The following is an 18838-nucleotide window of genomic DNA, read 5'->3' as shown; positions in this document are numbered from 1 at the left end:
CAATGTGTGTCTTCTCTTGCTAACACCAACGAAGCTACTACTATATCGACGTTGTATTTCGAACGATAACCTCAGCACCACGCTTTTCCACAGAAGAGACTTGAAGGTGGCACAGCTGGGGCTTCTCCTTAAGCCACTGGCCTTAATGAGGAGAGGCCGCTCTCAAACACCGTGCCGACCGGACGCCGGCCTTTGACCTCCCACAAACAATCAGCCTGGGGACATAAGCTTCGTAATTTTGACATTACCAAGAAGGCATTTACTTTAGCATTAACCCCAGCAATATCTACCGGAAAGGTGGTTGTGAAGGGGTATTTGATGCTCACTTTTCTTAAATATTGCAATCCAACCGTCTACCGTATATTTTAAAATTTGGAAAAAATTATTTATTGTTTTTAATTAATTGTTCTACCAGATTTTATAAAGGTTTTAAAATTTTTCGGGTAAACTTAATCCAAAAATTAAAGTAGGTAGTGGTAGATGTGGCTTTCCAGAACTGATGTCATATTAAATATTTTCAGTTTCTGGACCCTACCTACACATAAGCACCTCTTTAAAAATTGTGTTATCGCTGAAAGTCAACAACAATTGACGAAATATACATTTCTTAATTTTTTTAAATGATGTAATAACGTACACCGCCGCCCCACACTCCGTTGGTAGTATACATGATTGAAAATGCGTTTGTATTGCTATGATAGTGCTAAAAGAGTCCGCTTGCTTAGCTGGATGGTAACGTGCTCGCGTCCCATGCAAATGGGCCCGAGTTCGATTCCCGATGTGGTACATAAATCAGAAGTTGAAATTTTGCGGAAAATTTCGGCAATGCTATCTCTATATAGTACATACATCAAAAATAAGTTTTACATCACCGTGGTTCCCACAAATCCTGAGACAGACTTTGACTGTGGATATTGTATCACAAACAGTCCCTTTGACTGTTCAGAGATGTCACTAAATCCGCTCAAAGATGTAAACAACCATGCATGAGCAGCGCCTATTAGACGGAGGGGGTTCGACAGCCGATCAGATCCAGTCATTCCACCAGGAAGGAGGTACACGGCTAGTGTCGTCTGGTTTGTAGTCCAACGACGTCTAGACAGTCAAAACCGCGGTTCGATCGCGTCCACATTGTTACTTTGTGCCAGGAAGGGCTCTCAGCAAGGGAAGTGTCCAGGCGTTTCTGAGTGAACCAAAGTGATGTTGTTCGGACATGGAGGAGATACAGAGAGACAGGAACTGTCGATGAGATGCCTCGCTCAGGCCGCCCTAGCGCTACTACTGCAGTGGATGACAGCTGCCTACGGATTGTGGCTCAGAAGAACCCTCACAGTAGCGCCACCATGCTGAATAATGTTTTTCGTGCAGCCACAGGACGTTCACTTACGACTCAAACTGTGCGCAGTAGGCTGCATGATGAGCAACTCCACTCCCGATGTCCATGGCGAGGTCCATCTTTGCAACCAGGACATCATGCAGTGCGGTGCACATGGGCCCAACAACATCCCAAATGGACCGCTCATGATTGGCATCACGTTCTCTTCACCGATGAGTGTCACATACGCCTTGAACCAGGCAATTGTGCGAGACATGTTTGGAGGCAACCGGTCAGGCTTAATGCCTTAGACACACTGTCCTGCGAGTGCAGTAAGGTGGAAGTTCCCTGCTGCTGTGGGGTGGTAATGGAATGCTCCGTAACGGCTGTGCGATACGTGAATGCCATCCTCCCACCGACAATGGAACCATATCGGTAGCGTATTGGCGAAGCATTCGTCTTTATGGACGACAATACGCCTCCGCCCCCCCCCCCCCCCCCATCGTGCACATCTTGTGAATGAATGACTTCCTTCAGGGTAACGACATCGTTCGACTATAGTCGCCAGCATGTTATCCAGATATGAACCCTATCGAACATGCCTGGGATCGATTGAAAAGGGCTGTTTATGGACGACGTGACCCACCAACCACTCTGAGGGATCTACGCCGAATCACAGTTGAGGAGTGGGAAAATCTGGATCAACAGTGCCTTGATGAACTTGTGGATAGTATGCCACGACGAATACAGGCCAGCATCATTGCAAGAGGACGTGCTACTGGGTATTAGAGGTACCGGTGTGTACAGCAGTCTGGACATCACCTCTGAAGGTCTGGCTGTATGGTGGTACAACATGCAATGTGTGGTTTTCATGAGCAGTAAAAAGGGCGGAAGTGATGTTTATATTGATCTCTATTCCAATTTTCTGTACAGGTTCCGGAACTTTCGGAACCGAGGTGATACAAAACTTTTTTGATGTGTATATTTGTGTTAAAATATTTCGTTTATGTTACATCTACGTAGATCATCATACGTTTTTGTAAAAACTCGCACAAAATTACATTAAAATACTTTTCATCAAAAACTGAATAAACATTTTATTGCTGTCACTTGCAAATATAGTACATCACTTTAATATAACACGATCTTTGACTATGGTAGACAATGATTATTACTTACATAGGTTACTCACTTTTCACTCTCAGTTATACTTCGCAGAAAAGTGTATGTCACGAAACTGTTCACAGATTAACGGCGGGATGTCAGTGTCCAACATGTACAGTATGGTAACGTGATCGCTTGCCGAGACATTGTCCCCATTGTACACTGACATTCGGCGTTTCACCTGTGAACTATTCCCTTACAAAAATACGTCGATAAAAGCTGAAGAATCACAGAACGTATGTCATTCAGGAGTTTGGTATTTTCAAACAGAATTTTATAAAAATCATCGCATGATGTCTCCTGAACAGGAATTTTAACTATAAGTATTACCTTTACAGCTGCCACACCAAACCCCATCTTTTCATCGGTCTCTAAAGCATTTGTGATAGAGAACGCTCTTTCAGCATCAGCATTAGTTCCAGGTACAACTAGCACAAATGTAGTAGGTATCTTGAGATGCAAAGAAGTTGACAATGATAGAGCATTTTCCATCAACACACTTAGAAGTTCTTAATTCATCGTTTTCGATTTCACATATATTTTAACAAGGCTTACTTCCACAAAAAATTTATCGCCACATGTTTCTTTCGGAATATTTTCATCAAAATCTGCTAAAGTTTTTATACAGCATGTTGATGAACACATTGATGAACCGATTTCCAGAAAAGAGAATATTTGAGCTAAACCCAGTTCAGTTAAATGGTTTAAGCACGTGATATGGGTCAGCCCATTTTTGAATACATTCTATTAATGTCTCATAAAACAAACTTGAAATGTCCAAGCAATCTGAATTTTATAGCAAGCCATCTTCTTTCAGTGAACTTATCAAAGAATAAATTTTCATGGTTTGAAAGTTTCTCCGTTTCTTCGACTGCACTTTCCTTATGAACATTCATCTGCTGACATACCTGCTGCCTCATTGGATTTTACTGTCGATGTAAGCATTTTCAGTGGGCTCTGAATAGAACAGAGCCAAAAAAGTGAGTGGGGATCCCTAAAGAATTATTTTAAGATAGTTGGACATTTCTTTTGAAACAACGAACAATCGTGAGTATCAGTAATTCTATGAACAGCCACGTCCAAGGAAAGCCATCTGAACACTGCCAAACAGCGGTTCATATCCCATTTCACAAAACTCGCAAAACTCTTTTAGTTCTTCAACACGAAAGGAGTAAAATGCAACAATTTTATTCCCCAGATGTCATTTTTAAGAACTTCCAGATAAGATTTGTTATAACAGCAGCCGTTTCACATGTTATGTGCTGGGAGCCAGCCACCTTTACATGAATGCTACTTGGCACAATATATCTAACAATCACTGGTATCAATTATACACTTTTGTGATTAGAAGCGTCCATCAAAACTGAAATGTACTTAGCATCTTTCAGCTTCTCACAGATATGATGCAAAGTGCACGGAGCCAAGACAACGGCTTTTATAGATTCACACTTTTTTCTGGAACGGGAAAATTTATTCTCAAACGGTTTCCTGATGACTGCAGCGGTGGTGTCCAAATACCTGAAGGAATGGTAATGTTTCATTGGGTGAAAAGCTAGCAAACTTTCCTCAGCAGAAAGACGATTTTATTCATCATTTCTAACGGCACAATTTTCATTTTTTGTAAAAAGATATCATACTTTATGACGAATTTTTATTTGAAACAACTAGCTAGTGTTTCATTACATTAATGTGTGCCACAACATCAGATCGACATCCATGGTCGATTGAAAAAGTACTTTTACACAACGTGCAAAATAATGCCTCTCTTTGCTATTCTAATTTCAGGAATGGAAACTCAGTTTTAACTTCGTCAGTAAGTGTATACTTTCTTTTGACATGTCTGTGAAATGCTTTCAACGTACCGCATCTAGTGACGTAACCTGTGGCTACAGCGATCTAAGTCACACTACTAAACGCGGCGATCTGAAGCAATAGGCTATACTGAAAGAAAGTGGAAGTGAGCTTCGACCGACTATTTCTTTCGCAGCTTAGCAATACCAACTCATATTCATTAACGTGATGCATACTACCATGTGTGTGTATGTGTGTGTGTGTGTGTGTGTGTGTGTGTGTGTGTGTGTGTGTGTCTGTGTGTGTGTGTGTGTGTGTGTGTGTGTGTGTGTGTGTGTGTAAAGTACAATTTAACTTCTGCACCATATCAGTGCAGTAATGTGTTCATTGTAAATAAGTATCGTAGTAGTTCTATTATATGTTTATTACCTTCTAATGAAAAAAATTTTAATTTTAAATTCAGTGCATTAGTTCGATCTTAATTCCCAATTTCGTAAAAAGTGTTTGCGTAACTATATTTTTTTAATTTCATGATTTAAATAAATAATATGGCTTAACCCTTGTAGTAGAAGAAAGTGCTAAAAAGACGCAGTTTTTCGATGTATGCAGTTAATTGAATGAGTGAAGTTTTAATTGTAATTTCTGTAAATTAAACATCAAACAGTGTGTAGTTCCAGAGCCTATTATTGTAAGGATATATAAAGGCCCGAATTTTCGTTCCGAGACAGTCCGTCCACGGCCGAGTTTCAGATGCGGAACCCATACTGGTTAGATGAACAACAGTGCATCAACTTAACTGTGAAATATGTGTTAAAGGAATGAGAGTGTCTGTTCAATTTATTTGAAAGACTGTGAAACGTGTGGTTAGGTTTTTACTGCTCGTAGATGTTCAACAGTAAACCATTGTAGCAGTATGTGGATGTGTGCCTGCAACTTTTTAATGAGGTTTATCGAAAGTTAAACAGTAGTTAACATGCCATATTGAATGTGTATATTGGAGGGGGGAGGGGGGACGGGGGTTGTGAACAGTGAAAGTAAAGAACTGTGAAACGCAAATGTGCACCTGTCGGCTACATCATTTAAAGTATTCATTGTTGAACTTCCACCCCCATTTTTCAGCCAGAATAGCAATGCAGTACGTCGACACCGAGGACAACCAACGAGGAAACAAAGCAGGCGAACGTCACACTTGGACAGTTTACTTTGATGCTTAGTCGATGAATGTGAAAAGTATGGTACAGGAAATTATGTTTCTCTACTGTAGTAACAGACTTTTTCCCACCTGAAGGAGGAAGATCCGCTACCGACCACTCTCTTAAAATCTTAAATTTAACTACTGAGTGCCTCGTCGAGATGGAGGGGTTGGATATTTGGAAAGCAGTCTACAAACAAATCACAATGATAACTGTAATTATGGTCATTTTTCCACCACGTTTGCAAAACAAATAAACACTGTTTTGCAGTTAACTATCCATTTATTGTTCCTCAGATAACATCAAACAACATGAACTCAAACTGTTTGTGACAACTGACTTATGGCCAACCGTGTATTAACATCCTACTGCTCCCTCCATTGCTAAATTAGCAGCTTACGAGTAAAAAGTGTAAATATCAGGAGCTGGCAATCAAAACCGCTTTATTGCTGTAACTTCCTTTCGGTCAGTGCACTTGGTTGGACGTTTTCCAGCTAAGCAGATTCCATCCCTGAAATTCTAATATGTTGGGTCTAGTGTTGTAGTTGTTCCTAACTGGACCGAATCATTGTGTAGCTACAATATAAGATGGAACGAAATCTGAGGGATAAAGTGAACGTTACAACCTTTTCTTTTTGGCTGACCATGAGGGGACTAGGAACAAGGTTATTCTAAATTATCTAGACACACTCAAGTGATTGAAGTGATTGTAAAATATGTCTTTATTGAGATAACGTATTATATGATTATTTTTTTATATATGGAAACAGCAACTTAAGAAGCTTTTTTTGCATTATGATCTCCAACAACATGGCTGATAGACCAACTGAGAGGGAGTTTTGTGTAGTTCATGGCGGCTCGACTACATTTCCACAATTAGATTTTTAGATTAGAGATTAGATTAGTTTTCGTTCCATAGATCCGTGTTGAGGAGATCCTCGTGCATGTGGAACATGACACCCTTTTTTTGTTTTTTATTTTTTTAAGCTGAAATAGCAATACTAATAGTATAAATATACACAACACATCATTTGTTTCTATTAAAAAATTCGTCAATGGAGTACAAGGAGTTGGCCACTAGTAAGTCTTTCAGGCTCCTTTTAAACTGATCTCTATTTGTAACTAAATTTTTTATGCGTGCTGACAAATTATTGAAGATGAGTGTTCCTGAGTAGTGGACCCCGTTTTGAACTAAAGTAAGTGCTTTTAAGTCCTTGTGTAGATCATTTTTGTTCCAGGTATTGTATGTATGAACTGAGCTGTTTGTTGGAAAAAGAGATATATTATTTAGGACAAATTTCATTAAGGAGTAAATATACTGAGACGCAGTAGTTAGTATACCCAGTTCTTTGAAGAGGTTTCTACAAGACGTCCGTGAGTTTACTCCACAAATAATACGTATTACACGCTGTTGGACTTATGGAATGGAAGTAGGCAAAGTATGCAAGCTTTTTCACTTTTATGTCGCCTATGTCTGCTAACACTCGTCATGAGTACTGTATTCAATGTTACTTATTCATCAGGAAGATGAAGATGACATCTGTATTAGGTGAGTGGACAATACGAAAGGACAAATTTTCATCGATACTACCACCAAATCAGTTGCAGGGGACGAGGGATTTTCCCGTTTCCCTAAAGTTTTTTATATTTTGTATCGATAAAATCATAAACCATATTAGACCGTGCAGCAGTTGTCAGCAGACTTAAAGCACATGCTGCAAGGGACAATGTGAAGCTCTAGTAGCGTTTTCAACTTAAGTGTAAGGTAGAATACATCTGTAGGCTTCCACGATAAATCAGTTAATTAGTCTACTAATGGTGGCAACTATGAGTGTACGTTCAGCTTAAATAATTGCATGAAATGCAGTCTTCAGTTTAATGTGACTGTGGGAGTCCTTTGAAAGAGTAACCGCTGGCATTAACAGAAACATGTATGCTCTGGATAAAAGAGCATCGGTTCGAAACAACGTACAGGACAGGATAGCAACATTAAGACAGCAGGTCGATACCAGAGCTGGAAAATTGAAGAGCGGTGTCAATATGCAATCTATTGTTTGTGCTGTTCTCGGTGTCCAGCCGGGTGCAGCCGTCATCGTAACATGATGTTTAGACAGCGTACGTTGCCGTCATTTTACGGTGATACCACTAGGATGAGCGTTTTCGCTACATGCCACATCCTTTGCCGCGTGATCGTTCTCCACCCCTTCCCCCAATACCCGGTCGCAGGACGCGTCGGGTGGAGTGGTGGGGGGACGGAATCGCTGAGGCCTGGGCGAGTACGTCGGTCCATCAGAGTTTCTGTAGCCCTCGTCGGGGGCGGAAGTGGCTCCCGGACGACGCTGCTATTTTACTTACCTCAGCGCTGGGTCCCAAGGTCTGCTTAGGGTATAGCCCCAGTCTTGTCGATCAGCCTGTGAGCTACTCGAATTTTAATAGCGACCTTCACCACACCGTCCTAAAGCGACGAGCTCTGTCTGAACACTTCTGGAAGTGGTAGGGAGAGATCACGATAGAAAGGAGGCGGGACGTACTGAAGTCACTCTTTCTAAAGGCATCACTTGAAGATGACAGCAGGGTGCGCTCTCTGAATATCGTATTACGAAGACGACTTCACCCAGTTGGACACCCGCGGATAGTACAAATATTCAATTCGCCGGAAAAGTTTAAGATCACAGACTATACAATTTATTGTTTGGGCTGGTCATGTAAAAGCTTAACAGACAAGAATACTGGTAGAAAGTGCTCTAAATGATTTTCAATTAAAAAAAATGGTTCCAATGGCTCTGAGCACTATGAAACTTAACATCTGAGGTCATGGCCCCCTAGAAGTTGTTGTTGTGGTATTCGCCGACCAGAGTGGCCGAGCGGTTCTAGGTGCAACAGTCGGGAACCGCCCGACCGCAACGGTCGCAGGAAGTTGATTCTGAAAGTATTTGTATGGAGTGTAGCCATGTATGGAAGTGAAAAATGGACGGTAAATAGTTTGGACAAGAATAGAATAGAAGCTTTCGAAATGTGGTGCTACAGAAGAATGCTGAAGACTAGATGGGTAGATCACGTAACTAATGAGGAGGTATTGAATAGAATACGGGGAGAAGAGGAGTTTGTGGCACAACTTGACAAAAAGAAGGGACCGGTTGGTAGGACACGTTCTGAGGCATCAAGGGATCATCAATTTAGTATTGGAGGGCAGCGTGGAGGGTAAAAATCGTAGAGGGAGACCAGAGATGAATACATTAAGGAGATTCAGAAGGATGTAGGTTGCAGTAAGTACTGGGAGATGAAGAAGCTTGCACAGGGTAGAGTAGCATGCAGAGCTGCATCAAACCAGTCTCAGGACTGAAGACCACAACAACAACAATAAGACAGGGATATAGTTTTTCGCCTGTGCTGTGGAATCTACGCAACGAAGAAGCAGCGACAGAAACAACAGAAAGCTGCAGGCGCGGTGGTGCGACTGACCTCGTCGGGCGGCGGCGCGGCGCCGGGCGCGGGCGCGGGCGCGCAGTCGTCCTCGTCCTCGCTCTCGGCGCAGTCGGTGTGTCCATCGCAGCGCCACGACGGCGGGATGCAGGCGCACGTCTTCACGCACGTGTACTGGCCCGCGCGGCACACGTCCGTGCACGGGTACACCTCCTCGTCCTCCACCTGCTCCTCCTGCGGGCAGCGGCCAGCAGCGTCAGCGGTAGGCGACGGAGGAGAAGGGTGGCAGGAGTTATCCATCGAACTACAGACCTATATCATTGACGTCGGTTTGCAGTAGGGTTTTGGGGCATATACTGTGTATGCAAACATTATGAATCACCTCGAAGGGAACGATCTATTGATACGAATCAGCATGGTTTCAGAAAACATCGCTCTTGTGCAACGCAGCTAGCTCTTTATTCGCACGAAGTAATGGCCGCTATCGACAGGGGATCTCAAGTTGATTCCGTATTTCTAGATTTCCGGAAAGCTTTTGACACCGTTCCTCCCAAGCGACTTCTAATCAAGCTGTGGGCCTACGGGGTATCGTCTCAGTTGTGCGACTAGAATCGTGATTTCCTGTCAGGAAGGTCGCAGTTCGTAGTAATAGACGGCAAATCATCGAGTAAAACTGAGGTGATATCAGGTGTTCCCCAGTGAAGTGTCCTGGGACCTCTGCTGTTCCTGATCTATATAAATGACCTGGGGGACAATCTGGGCAGTTCTCTTAGGTTGTTCGCAGATGATGCTGTAATTTACCGTCTAGTAAGGTCATCCGAAGACCAGTGTCAGTTGCAAAGTGATTTAGAAAAGATTGCTGTATGGTGTGGCAGGTGGCAGTTGACGCTAAATAAAGGAAAGTGTGAGTTGATCCACATGAGTTCCAAAAGAAATCTGTTGGAATTCGATTACTCAATAAATAGTACAATTCTCAAGGCCGTCAATTCAATTAAGTACCTGGGTGTTAAAATTACGAACAACTTCAGTTGGAAAGACCACATAGATAATATTGTGGGGGAGGCAAGCCAAAGGTTGTGTTTCATTGGCAGGACACTTAGAAGATGTAACAAGTCCACTAAAGAGACAGCTTACACTACACTCGTTCGTCCTCTGTTAGAATATTGCTGCGCAGTGTGGGATCCTTACCAGGTGGGATTGACGGACTACATCGAAAGGGTGAAAAAAGGGCAGCACGTTTTGTATTATCACGTTATAGGGGAGAGAGTGTGGCAGATATGATACGCGAGTTGGGATGGAAGTCATTAAAGCAAAGACGTTTTTCGTCCCGGCGAGATCAATTTACGAAATTTCAGTCACCAACTTTCTCTCCCGAATGCTAAAATATTTTGTTGAGCCCAACTTACATAGGTAGGAATGATCATCAAAATAAAATAACAGAAATCAGAGCTCGAACAGAAAGGTTCGGGAGTGGAATGGTAGGGTGATAGTATGATTGTGGTTCAATGAACCCTCTGAGAAGCACTTAAATGGGAATTGCAGAGTAGTGATGTAGATGTAGATGTAGATGTAGATGTAGATGCAGATGTAGGAGGCGCTTTCTACTCCCTCTTGCTACCTTCCGAAATTATGCTCCACGCGATACTTCTACTACTCCCGTAAAATATCTTCGAGATATGAGCGGCTGCGGGGAAATAGGCGCCTCTACCATCTATTTTATGTTACAGAGCAATCGGCGCTACCAACGAACAGCAGAATACACAGTGTCCCAGTTCAATAGGGATACTTTGTACGAAATTCCAAACTTCAGTGTTATTTTGTGGTGAATTGCGTCGTTGCGGTGCTTGAAATTTCAATAGCAGCTGTGCACGAAGTGCGACAATAAAGTAACGAGTTATAATAAAAAACAATTTTGCTTACAGTTTTAGTCAAGTTCAGTGTTGTCCCCTTCAAAGAAATTCGCTCCTGATTGCACACACTTTTTTTGCCATTGATGGTAACATTTCTGGAACTTATTTTCTATAATATCCACCAAGAATCTCGTCACAGCTTTTTGGACATCTTGTGTTGCTTGAAAATAGTGTCCTTTGACCGCCGTTTGGACTCTTGGAAACAGAAAAAAGTCGCACAGAGCGATATCTGCTGAATAATGTGGCTATGGTAACACTGAAATTTGTCTGAGGTTAAAAATTTCCTGTACTGATAGAGTAGTATGGGATGGCGCACTATCGGGATGCAGAATCCAGTTATCAGCAATGTTGGCACAGACACGGAGAACTCTTTTACAAAATCTTTCTAAAATTTCTTCTTAGTAATATTGGTTAACTGTTTGTCCAGCAGGCACCCCTCTTTATAAAAACTTCCCTTGGAATCAAAGAAGCACACAAGCATGCATTTCATTTTTTACTTTGACATGCGAGCTGTTTTTGGTCTGGGTGATCCCTTTCAGCACCATTGCTAACTTTGCCCTTTTGTCTCTGGATCGTACTGAAAAAAACAACTTTTATCACCAGTGATAACACGGCTCAACAATTCTGGATTCATTTCTGTTTGCTCTAACAGATCGGCTGCCACATTTTTCCTGTTGTGGTGTGAGATTTTTGGGGACGATTTTTCCACAAATCTTTCACTCACATCTTGATGTTCAGTTCTTCTGCAATCATTATCACAAATAACCTTCGATCACATCGTACGAGTTTGCACACCCTGGCAAAGTTGACATCCGTCCGTGAGGTTGATCGTCGTCCACTGCGGTCTTCATCTTCAACATTCGTTCTGCATTGGTTAAAACGAAAAACTTGAGCTCTTGACATAACGTCCTCTCCAAAAGCCTTCTGAAGCTTACCGTAAGTTGTCGTCGCTTTTTCGCCCAGTTTAACGCAAAAAGAAATGGCATACCGTTGCGCAGTATTGTCTGGTTCCATTTCCATGACGAGAGACACAAACACGCGTTAACTTATTACAGCACAACTCACGACTGAGCAGTTGCATCGACGTGCCGCTTGGAAAGGAGCACCTTATAGACCAAGGTCAAAGATATTGTGCCTACGCAAGCCTGTATGGTTGCCACATCTTGCGCAGAAAATCATTCTCATTACTTTATTGTCGCACCTCGTAGACAGTCAAAGCAGGCGTCCCGGCTGTGGATGTAACAGTATGTGTCTGTTGACACAAGTAAAATGGCGATGGAGCAATGAAGCAATATCAATTTTTGTTCAATTATCGTAACATTCTATAAACTTTATATACAATTTTTAAAAACTTTTAAAATTTATATGTATATTGTTTCAGTCGCACTTAATGTTATAATTTTTTTTGCGAAGTGATGACCAGTTTCGGGAGCTTAACTACTATCTTCAGACCAAATACACTCACCGTATAGAAGACCACTGCATTCTCCATAGTATTCTTATTTTAAATTAGCATTAATTAGTTAAATTATCGAAATTGGTCATCACTCTTTAAAAAAATATTTAATGCTAAATGCAATTGAGACCCGCCCCAGCTGACTTCTGATTGTTCTCCAAATTGAATTTGGCATAAAAGGAGACCGCTACCAGCAGTTAACGACATTCGACAGAACTATACACCAGTACTACAAGCAAATCCAAAAAAAGGACTTTTGTGACTGTCACAAAACATTTTTAAAATGATTGCAGCTGTGTACACACATAGTGGCAGACTATTTTGAGAACATTAATCTTGACTTTTATTTCTCACAGACACAGTCATAATGGAACTGGGATATACTGAAAAGGAAAAAGTTGCAATTTCACTCAACACACATCAGGGCGATACTTCATGGTAAAAGTCAGTGGCTGTCTCCCACGGGAACATAATGGCAAGCGCCACGTAAAATGGCTGGTTCTAAGAGGGACTTCAGCACTTATTCAGAGATTACAGCCACTTTTGACGACTTGCATGAAAACTCAGATGATCTCAGTGATAGTCGTATTTCTGACCACGATCCTGAGCACATTCCCCATGACTCAGATGACTCAGTGCTACATAAATTTGTAAATCCGTTGTATCTAGTACGTTTCACGAACGTAATGGTAAGTGTATGTCCATACCATTACGTTTCTGAAATGCGTGAAATATGAGGTTATCACTGAATAGCTACTGTTGAAGGCTTGATGGTGTGTATATGCATAATTCTTCATTTATATACTTGCAACGAGTTTAAGCTGGTAGGGGTACATTGCCGCTCTTATGTCGAGAGCATTAATAAAACACACGAACACAGTTTCTAAAAAATAAAATTGAAAGTCTCTAAAAGTTTTTACAATTATTAAAACATGCTTTAATAAGCTGAAGATTTTAAATGATTTTCCTTTTTTTAAAAAAAATACATCAAGCCCTCGATTTCCCGCATGTGGATTGCCCGGTTTGCGGATCCTCCGAGCACAATTCACTGATTTCAGCAAAGAAAAAGAAACAAAGCCTGAAGTATTTTGTTATAGCGAACATTTTTGTTTAGAATACGAATTTTTGGTTCTATCGACGTGCATGACGAAAACATCCGCGAGTGGTTAAATAGCGATGCCTATGAAGAGGGTTTTGAGCAGTTACGTGACGCGGATATCCACACATATTTCAAAAATGTATGTATGTACGTACATATGTGTGTGTGTACGCGCGCACGCGCGCGCGCGCGCGTGTATGTGTGTGTGTGTGTGTGTGTGTGTGTGTGTGTGTGTGTGTGTGTGTGTGTTCCACATCCCCTCCTAAATCACTGGACCAATTTCAACCAGACTTGGTACGCAGATTTCTTACTGTCAGGCAACAATCGTTTGGAGCTAAGAACCAGTCACCTATCATAGTTTAGGAGATATGATGTAATTAACAATGAGTTGCGTGAAAAACTGCCGCATCATATATGACGTTTAAATGTATTACTTCTGTGCTACCAACTGTGTTCGCAATAAATTTCGCAGTTAGTATCCCCATATGTCGCTAGGTGCATCTACATCTACACCTATATCAACGTGACTACTCTGCAATTCACACTTAAGTACTTGGCAGAAGGTTCACTGAATCACATTAGACTATCTCTCTATCTTTACACTTTCAAACAGCACGCGGAAAAAAGTAACACTTAAATCTTTCCGTGCAAGCTCTGATTTCTCTTATTTTATTGTGATATTCATGTTCTAAGGAATGACGAGATACGATTTAAGTTCTCTAGCTCTATAGATAACAGCAATAAGGAATAGCGCAGTAGACAACACAGTTGAAGAGGAATGGACGTCTCTAAAAAGGGCCATCACAGAAGTTGGGAAGGAAAACATAGGTACAAAGAAGGTAGCTGCGAAGAAACCATGGGTAACAGAAGAAATACTTCAGTTGATTGATGAAAGGAGGAAGTACAAACATGTTCCGGGAAAATCAGGAATACAGAAATACAAGTCGCTGAAGAATGAAATAAATAGGAAGTGCAGGGAAGCTAAGACGAAATGGCTGCAGGAAAAATGTGAAGGCATAGAAAAAGATATGATTCTCGGAAGGACAGACTCAGCATACAGGAAAGTCAAAACAACCTTTGGTGACATTAAAAGCAACGGTGGTAACATTAAGAGTCCAACGGGAATTCCACTGTTAAATGCAGAGGAGAGAGAGCAGATAGGTGGAAAGAATACACTGAAAGCCTCTATGAGGGTGAAGATTTGTCTGATGTGATAGAAGAAGAAACAGGAGTCGATTTAGAAGAGATAGGGGATCCAGTATTAGAATCGGAATTTAAAAGAGCTTTGGAGGACTTACGGTCAAATAAGGCAGAAGGGATAGATAACATTCCATCAGAATTTCTAAAATCATTAGGGGAAGTGGCAACAAAACGACTATTCACGTTGGTGTGTAGAATATATGATGTGGCGACATACCATCTGACTTTCGGAAAAGCATCATCCACACAATTCCGAAGACAGCAAGAGCTGACAAGTGCGAGAATTATCTCACAATCAGCTTAACAGCCCATGCATCGAAGCTGCTTACAAGAATAATATACAGAAGAATGGAAAAGAAAATTGAGAATGAGCTAGGTGACGATCAGTTTGGCTTTAGGAAAAGTAAAGGCACGAGAGAGGCAATTCTGACGTTACGGTTAATAATGGAAGCAAGGCTAAAGAAAAATCAAGACACGTTCATAGGATTTGTCGACCTGGAAAAAGCGTTCGACAATATAAAATGGTGCAAGCTGTTCGAGATTCTGAAAAAAGTAGGGGTAAGCTATAGGGGGAGGCGGGTCATATACAATATGTACAACAAACAAGAAGTAATAATAGGAGTGGATGATCAAGAACGAAGTGCTCATATTAAGGAAGGTGTAAGACAAGGCTGTAGCCTTTCGCTCCTACTCTTCAATCTGTACATCGAGGAAGCAATGATGGAAATAAAAGAAAGGTTCAGGAGTGGAATTAAAATACAAGGTGAAACGATATCAATGATACGATTCGCTGATGAATTGCTATCCTGAGTGAAAGTGAAGAAGAATTAAATGATCTTCTGAACGGAATGAACAGTCTAATGAGTACACAGTATGGTTTGAGGGTAAATCGGAGAAAGACGAAGGTAATGAGAAGTAGTAGAAATGAGAACAGCGAGAAACTTAACATCAGGATTGATGGTCACGAAGTCAATGAAGTTAAGGAATTCTGCTACCTAGGCAGTAAAATAACCAATGACGGACGGAGCAAGGAGGACATCAAAAGCAGACTTGCTATGGCAAAAAAGGCGTTTCTGGCCAAGAGAAGTCTACTAATATCAAATACCGGCCTTAATTTGAGGAAGAAATTTCTGAGGATGTACGTCTGGAGTACAGCATTGTATGGTAGTGAAACATGGACGGTGGGAAAACCGGAACAGAAGAGAATCGAAGCATTTGAGATGTGGTGCTATAGACGAATGTTGAAAATTAGGTGGACTGATAAGGTAAGGAATGAGGAGTTTCTACGCAGAATCGGACAGGAAAGGAATATGTGGAAAACACTGATAAGGAGAAGGGACAGGATGATAGGACATCTGTTAAGACATGAGGGAATGACTTCCATGGTACTAGAGGGAGCTGTAGAGGGCAAAAACTGTAGAGGAAGAGAGAGATTGGAATACGTCAAGCAAATAATTGAGGACGTACGTTGCAAGTGCTACTCTGAGATGAAGAGGTTAGCACAGGAAAGGAATTCGTGGCGGGCCGCATCAAACCAGTCAGTAGACTAATGCCCGAAAAAAAAATTTCATGTCTTCCTTTGTAGGCTGGCGCCAACAAAATATTTTCAAATTCGGCTGAGAAAGTTTCTGACTGAAATTTCGTGAAAAGATCTCACTGCAACGAAAAAACGCCTTGATTTTCTTGATTTTTATGATTGTTACCCCAGCGCGCGTATCATATCCTTGATGCTGTCTTCCCTGTTTCACAGTGTTACAGAACTAACTACCCTTGTTAGCTTTCGGTGTCCTCCACCAGTCTTATTTGAAAAGGATCCCCCACTGCGCAATACTCCAGAAGAGCACGAGGTAGCGGCGTGTTGGCCGTCTCTTTAGTAGATATGTTGCCACTCCAAATGTTCGCCTTCCACACAGCATTTTCTTTGTGATACTTCCAAGAATTCGATTACAGCAGTTTGCTTGTAACCAGTATCTTCCGTAGACGCTATTTTGATCGTTAACTAGGACTCTGCGGTCTGTGTGAACTGTTCGAAACTTCGCACAGTCCAGAAGAAACGTCAATTCTGAAACACCCAAAAGGACGTTTTTTACAGATAAGAAGGTCGTCCAGAAAGCAAGTTCCGACCGGTCGTGAAATGGAAACCACAATGAAAATCAAAAATGTTTTATTTGCAACAGTTAGCTATACTTTCCATCCAACATAGATAGTCGCCGCTCCGACTTAGCCTTTCGTCATAGCGTTGTAGCAACTATATAATACCCTCGTCATAGAAGGCAGCCGCCTGTGCTTTTCGACAATTCTCCACACTGGTCTGCAGCTCGTTTATGTCATCAGGGATGAAAATCAGAGGGAGGCACGTCCGGGTTTACGGTGAATGATCAAACACTTCCCACGGAGAACGCTGCAGGAGCGTCTTCATTGTCCGACGCAGTGTGCAATCGAGAATTGTCATGAAGAAGAAACAGCATGACAGCTGCGCTATGTGGGGTTGCATGAAATCAGGCACAATCTCTCGGCAGGTACCCATACGTGGCGGGAGACACTATTTTCTAGGCATCTTTACGTGTTCACTGTGCTCTCAGAACTGCGAAGTGCAGCGTGACGCTGTCGACGGGCGTACTAGAGACACTGCCCAACACGTCTGTGGAAAGCTTCCTCAGATTTTCACTGTGGTTTCCATTGCGCGACACATCGCAGCTCACCTTCTGAACACCCCTCGTATATCAACGGCTGTAAAATAAAATAAATTTGGGCATTATTATTGAGCGACCCTCAACCGTTCATCGTCAGGTGAATATAAGTGCTTTTTTATGCACAGCTTTTCATTAACTTGTAGCGCCGTCTTTCAATGGCCATGACTAGAAAAGCACAATGTGAGCATTGAAATATAGGGCCACAAGTTAATTCGAAAGTCGTATATGACTTCAAAAAGTAAATTATACGTTATTATGATAGGCCACGTAGCTTACAATGACCTCTGCAACTCTACAAAAGTTTATCATGGTACCACACATAGGTCAGGAGATATTACGTCATAAACACGGGGACACGTGAAAAAATACATCATACATTAAGTTTTAATTCGTTTATTCTTTTCTACTAAGACACACCTAAAGCTGAGTCAATTTTTGGAAATCCCTGACATCTGGCAGTGGTTTTGACAGCTTTCAACTGCAAGGCGCAAACGGTTTTAGAGGAAAACAGTTGTCTTATAGAGCCATCAAGAGGCATTGCCATAGCTACGTTTACAAAATCGCATTGCAGACACGCGAAGCACCTGCGGCCAGCGTACCGAAACTGTCAGGGGTTATGCTTCTTAATCGGAATGTTGTACTTATAAATCTGCAAATTATGCATAATTCCAGGTAAGACCGTTCCAAAATTTGAAATGTGTTTTCACGCACACATGAAAACAAAATTCTTTCGATATCTCATTACAAACGCAGTTGATTTTTTTGTTTTCGTTTCCAGTAGGAAATTGGCAAAGTGAAATGTCGTGTTTTTCAGGTAGTAGTGGATATTTCTGAAGAGTAAGAGAGGGAATACAAATCCAGGTGCGTATAGGAACCTGGTATCACGCACTCAGAGGCACTGAAATTCATTGATATGTTATTAGACTATGCAGGTCAAAGGATCAATTGAACTTTTCTCTATCACTAGTTGCCATTGAATAGTGACGTAAGGATGTTGTATCAAATGAGAAATGTGGCTTGTTTTGTAAATACAGGAATAAGCAGTTTCCGGTAAAAATTTGTTAAGATTATCCGCGTTTTTAGTTTCGTATTATGCTGGGCAATCAGGAGCTTGCTGTACAGTCAATTGACAACAGTCTTTGTAAAAACGAAGCGCTTCGCTTTACTGAAATTACAGAACATTAGTATATGGGAAGAGTTGTTGGGCGAAGAGTATTTTAAAAACAATGTGGGATGGAAGATTGGGTGGAGCCCGAACCAAGCTTTTGGAAAGTGGCAGAGGAAGGAGAGTGTATGTGTTTGTGTGGTCGGGGGGGGGGGGGGGGGGGTTATGGAGAGGAGAGGAGTGTTCTGTGAAAGTTGGAAGGATGGGTAGATCACGGGGGGTTTCATGGTCAGGTGGTGGGAAATGGGTGGGCGTGATTGTGAAGGCGTGGGGGAGGAGAAAGCTTATCGTGCAATGTCATGTGGCCCTTTTCTCATCGGTGAAAGTAGGCTGTTTTCGGACAGCTATGTAAGGTTTACTATAGTTACAAGCCTTAGGTATGTAACAGTATTGTATCCCAAGTACGGTGCTTCTTGTAGTAGTAATTAT

At 41.7% G+C, this 18838-nt stretch overlaps 1 protein-coding gene across 1 annotated transcript in view; it reads right to left on the bottom strand.

The window, feature by feature from the left end:
• The window catches only part of LOC126354146 (low-density lipoprotein receptor-related protein 4), a 765275-nt gene that overhangs the window by 554794 nt on the left and 191643 nt on the right, over positions 1-18838 (bottom strand). Inside the window, exon 4 of the mRNA XM_050003556.1 lies at positions 8926-9120. Coding sequence (XP_049859513.1) covers positions 8926-9120 — 195 coding nt within the window. The remainder of the gene's footprint in view (positions 1-8925; positions 9121-18838) is intronic.

The sequence above is a fragment of the Schistocerca gregaria genome, chromosome 3 (assembly GCF_023897955.1).
Source record: "Schistocerca gregaria isolate iqSchGreg1 chromosome 3, iqSchGreg1.2, whole genome shotgun sequence".
Taxonomy (NCBI): domain Eukaryota; kingdom Metazoa; phylum Arthropoda; class Insecta; order Orthoptera; family Acrididae; genus Schistocerca; species Schistocerca gregaria.
The sequence above is the reverse complement of the archived record's forward strand: the minus strand, read 5'-3'. Positions and strand labels throughout refer to the sequence as shown.